The sequence below is a fragment of the Oryzias melastigma genome, linkage group LG23 (assembly GCF_002922805.2).
Source record: "Oryzias melastigma strain HK-1 linkage group LG23, ASM292280v2, whole genome shotgun sequence".
In the NCBI taxonomy this organism is placed as follows: Eukaryota; Metazoa; Chordata; class Actinopteri; order Beloniformes; family Adrianichthyidae; genus Oryzias; species Oryzias melastigma.
This window is the reverse complement of record NC_050534.1, coordinates 18,998,331-19,003,292: the sequence shown is the minus strand read 5'-3', so window position 1 is coordinate 19,003,292 and position 4,962 is coordinate 18,998,331. Positions and strand designations below refer to the sequence as shown.

The 4,962-nt window shown below is 40.0% G+C and overlaps 3 protein-coding genes across 5 annotated transcripts in view; 2 read left to right on the top strand and 1 right to left on the bottom strand.

Annotated features, from left to right (window-relative positions):
* The window catches only part of klhl42 (kelch-like family, member 42), a 4,241-nt gene extending 1,566 nt beyond the window's left edge, over window positions 1-2,675 (top strand). The window contains exon 3 of the mRNA XM_024285822.2: window positions 890-2,675. Within this exon, the coding sequence (XP_024141590.1) occupies window positions 890-1,344 (455 nt within the window). The 3' untranslated portion in view covers window positions 1,345-2,675. The remainder of the gene's footprint in view (window positions 1-889) is intronic.
* The window catches only part of LOC112154670 (endosome/lysosome-associated apoptosis and autophagy regulator family member 2), an 80,509-nt gene that overhangs the window by 21,935 nt on the left and 53,612 nt on the right, over window positions 1-4,962 (bottom strand). The gene's annotated exons all lie outside the window — the stretch shown is intronic.
* Window positions 3,506-4,962, top strand: part of nrip2 (nuclear receptor interacting protein 2) — a 39,032-nt gene continuing 37,575 nt past the window's right edge. The window contains exon 1 of the mRNA XM_024285836.2: window positions 3,506-4,304. Coding sequence (XP_024141604.1) covers window positions 4,149-4,304 — 156 coding nt within the window. The 5' untranslated portion in view covers window positions 3,506-4,148. The remainder of the gene's footprint in view (window positions 4,305-4,962) is intronic.

Sequence of the window (4,962 nt, the reverse complement as noted above, 5' to 3'; positions counted from 1 at the left end):
AAAAAAAAAAAAAAAAAAAGGTTGTGGTCCTGGAACAGTAGTCAGAATTATGGATCTGGTAGGGGGTTCCTGCTTTGCAAAACATTTGAAATAGGGAATGAGACAGGAGGAAGATGTGCAGAAAAACTACAAAAACGGGAATGAGACAGGAGGAAGATGTGCAGAAAAACTACAAAAACAAAAAAACCCTAAAAAATAAATCAGTTCAAAATGTGCAGCCTTTTTAGTATTAAGAAGTTCATGTAGAAAGCAGCTTCTAAATTAGTTAATTTCTTAAAAGTAAAAAACTGTCATCAGTTGTTTGTTTGGATCTCACATTTGAAAAAGAAAATCATCTGAATTATCCCCAAAACCTAAAAAAAACTGTTTTAACAAGACAGAAAATGAATTTTCTGGAAGGTGTGCGTCTTGTTAATTGACTTATAAGAACTGGACTGAGTGACTCCTCCCCTTTTGGATTTTAAACAGGAAGTACCTGCTGGCTCCAAGAAACCATAGATTTCTATAGAGAAATAAATAGTTAAAACTCAGTTATTCTATTTGTCAAAATAACCATTCTTCTTCTATACCTTTGACATGTTCTTAATAAACCTAATTTTTTCAAGCGTTTTTTCCTGTAGTTCAAGTTATAAAATGACCAATAGATGGCCCCACATCCAAAACGTTCGACTGATTGTAGCCCGTTTTCAAGTATTTGGGGTGTTGCCTTCCAACAAGTTCAATCCTGATTAGTGAGAGTGGTTGACATCACAGACCCAGACTGGAGAGTCAAAGTTGAATCAAAACTGTCAGAATTATTTAGTGTTTTAAATGTAGAAGCTGCAGATGAATGTGTCAGAAATGAAAGCTGTGGATGTTTTTAGTCACGTTCTCCATTTGCGTCCGACAGACAGAAACACCAGCGTTCTCCGTTACTGCCCCACTTCCGACTCCTGGGTCGTGTTCCGGTCCTGTTCGGTCCACATCCGCAAGCAGCAGATGCTGTCGGTGGAGGACACCATCTACCTGGTGGGCGGTTACACCCACAAGCTGCAGATGGGTTGGCGCCGGCGGCGCCCCAGCCAGTCCGAGGACGTCCTGACGGTGCAGTCCTACAACGTGACCACCGGCGAATGGCTCCAGCTCAAGGAGAACACGTCCAAGTCGGGTCTGAACCTGACGTGCACGCTGCACAACGACGGCATCTACATGATGAGCCGGGACGTGAGCCCGCTCACCAGCCTGGAGCACCGCGTCTTCCTCAAGTACAACATTTTCTCCGACGCCTGGGAGGCCTTCAGGCGATTTCCTGCTCTGGGGCAGAACACGCTGCTGTGCTCGCTTTACCTCCCCAACGTGCTATGACCGCCGAACGGCGGGGGGCGGAGCTCAAGTAAATCTTTGTGCCTATATCACTTATTTTTTCCATCTGGAGCAAAAACCAAAAAAAGTTTGTGTCTCTAATCTGTTAACACTCAACCTTCACTACTCGGATCCTCAGAGACTTGAATCGTAACAATTCAAACTTCTATGTTTTGTTTGTGAAGACAGACTTTCTGCACTTCGAAGGGCTCACCATATTCCTGATGTTTACACTACGGACCCGGACGACTATGTCGGTCCAGATTTGACCAAAAACCTTCCAGTCTGCTTTGGTTTGAGGGTGCGTGCTCTCTGCACTGCTACAGAAACACACTAAGCCACCGCTAACGGCACTCTTCCATGAACTGAACGACGCACACGTGCCTTCTGCTGCTTCACTCTAGAAAACTAAAAACCACTAAATCTGTTCTTTAACTGCTTTTTTTAAACCTTTTTTTAACCGATGTACATGTTTTTTTTTCCAGGAAAAAGGTAAAAGTCTATAATAAAAATAAGAATGAAGGTCTTTGTGTCTTCATTTATTAATTCTAAAGTATTGAATCAAATGATCTAATCAATGATCTGAGTAAACCAGTCCTTTCATTTAAAAACAAACAAAATAAAAAACTACACTTGCATACTTTACTTATATAAATGTTATAGCATAAAATATCTTAAACGACTGGGTTTTATTTGCAAACAAGCCTTATTGACCAAATGGACCAAAGGATGAAAACTTCATTTGAAAAGTTAAATAAAAGCTAAATGGAGAATTTGATAGACATGTAGAACATAAAAAACAAAGTGTTGGACAAAAAAACAAAAAACAACGAAATGCTAAATTATGTGAATTCAAAGATGACTAATAAACAAAATAAAATATATAAAAATGCTGCAAAATATGAGTTAAAAATTGAGGCAACTGAGACAAAAAAAAACTCAATGCAAAAAATGTTAAAGACTGATTGATGTAAACAGAACAGCAAATGCAGGACAAAGTAATTTAGTAAGAAGTAGCTCAGAGAGACGGAAACCTGTTAAAAATGACCAGAATAGACTACCAAAAAGAATAAAAATTCTCAATGGTTTGTAGGGTAAAAAAAAAAAAAAAAACAAGAAACTTAAAAAAAGCTGGAAGGAAAAGAAGATGAAATGCTAGAAATGAGCTAAAGACAAGAAGACAAACACAAAAAGGAAAAAATGCTGAATGAAATGCTAAATTACAGGCCAATTAGAATAAACTATTAGATGTGTTAAATAAAAGCTGACAAACACAATTCATTGCTGAGCAAGAATAATAAAATAGATTCCAATAGTGTAAATTTACACGTTAAAATGTAAAATGGAAAGCTAGTACCAAACAACTACATGAAACTGTTAGAAATCTAAAAGTACTACCAGAAAAAATGTAAAAGTGTAAGTATGTAACAAAATGCTAAACAACACACCACAATTTATTGCTGACAATAAGCTGAAAAAGGTGTAGAGTCATAAAAATCATACAAGATTACTAAATATGATAGATGACATGCTAAAAATGCTAAAGGAAATGCTAAAAAAACACAAAACAATATTAAAAAAGGAATGATCTCCTTGATATTAACATAAAGACAAAAGCAAAAGTTATCAACACTGCTACTAAGCTATAAGAAAAGGAGCCCAGTAAAGAGAAAAGTCTAAAGAAAATATTATTTCCTCAGTATTTTGTTTTATGTTTCAGGAGTTTGTTAAATTTCTTTGTAAAGCCTTAAAACAACAAAAAAAGTTAAAATGAGAATTTGTAAAAATGTTGAACAAAAAGCAGAAATTTTCAGTAATCCTTTCAGGTAAGTGTATAAATGCATACATAGTAAAATAATGTTTGAATGTGCTTGATGGTTAAAGAGAATGAAAAAGAAGCTCTAAAATGTTGTCTTTGGGTTTGATAGCAGAAAAGTAGCAAAGGTTGTTGGGAAAAATGAAGAAAAATAAGGAAAAAAACTATTGATTCTACAAACTATATTTGTTGATTTAATCATTTTTTTTAATTATATGTGAATTTATTGTTCATCAACATGAAAACATTAGAAGAGGCACCAGTAGGGGGCAGCACAAGCCCTTAAATGTGGATCTCTGCAGGCTCTTCACCTTTGCAAGGACTTCCTCTGTAGATGACTACATTTCCAAAGGCAGTCTTTACTTTGATGTGTTCTTACTCTGACATTTTCCTGCGCATCAGAAAGCCTACGATCCTGCAGACGCCATCATTCCTCTCACAAAAGCGTGTCGTAACGTGGAGGTCAACAAGGATGAGATATTTATAGCTTTGTGAGGTATGGATGGATGCATGGAGGAAGCAGAAAAATCTATGTTTGCCCTCAGTGGTGCAGATTGATCCTCCGAGTGAGGTCAAACGGCAGTGATCACCCCCGCAGACCTGCCAGGCTTCACAGCGACGCTGACTGAAGCATCAGAGGCTGCTCGCATCTTCACAAGGAACTGTGGTCTTCCTCTGCTCGGCGAGGGGAACATGTGTTTGTCGAGCGTGTGACAGAAAGAGGCGGGCTCAGAGGAAGAGAAGAAAACCACAGAAGTGATAGAGAGACAGAGAGATCCAAGGACAGACGGCACAGAGGGGAGGGGAGAAAGCAGCCTCCGTCAAACGCTGATCTCAGAGAGGAAGATGCACGTCTCCGTGAGAGGAGCACCCGAGGCAGGACGATAGCCGCGGAAACCCAGAGAGAGGCGTCTGACACGGGAGCTGCAGGTTGACTCTGCTGTCAGGAACCGCACATTGCCCAGAGGACAGAACCGTACCAGCCAGAACCATGAGCGAGGCCAAGAAAGGTGAGCTGGCCATCCGAGACAAAGCCATCCTGCACCAGCAGAGGCGTCTCAAACAGGCGACCCAGTTCACGCACAAGGACTCGGCTGACCTCCTGCCCCTGGACGGGCTGAAGAGACTCGGGACGTCTAAAGACTTGGTGAGTTGATTCTGTGTGATGACAGGGCTTCAGCATTGAGGAGTCAGAGCAGGAATTGCGTTTTGAGTTTCTGGGCTGTAATTTCTTCACTCGTTCACCCGTGTTCCATCTGTGTTTTAGTCTGACTTCGTTTTACCTGCATCGTCAGACTTTCAAATTTGTGCTACGTTCACACCAAGCTTAGAAATGAGCGTTTGAGCAAACACTTTCACTGAAAAGTCTACAAACGTCTCGGGTCAGAAGTTAAACCAGTTGAACTTTGACCGTTCAGGGACTCAGATTTGGCAGTGACGTTCTTTTTGATTCATGGAAGTTTGATCATTAATAATGGCGTTTTGTGTCCAGCCATTCTTTGACGCCAATCAGTCATTTATCGGAATAGAGCTGTGAAAGAAAAAGCTAAATTCACCAGATTCACACTGGTCTGTTGCTACCTGATACTAGCGCATTACTCAGAGGTTGGTCCAAAATGTCGAAGCTCCAGTCTTTTTCTTTCAGTTTAATTCTGATACACAAAAGACGTGGTGTCATAGAATTCCAACCAGACACAAACCGCAATTATCAATTTGTCCTTCATGATCAATTTTCAAAAAGGTGGTACCTTAGTTGGTGCTACCTATTCATCACTACCAAATCCGAGTCCCTGATTGGTCAAAGT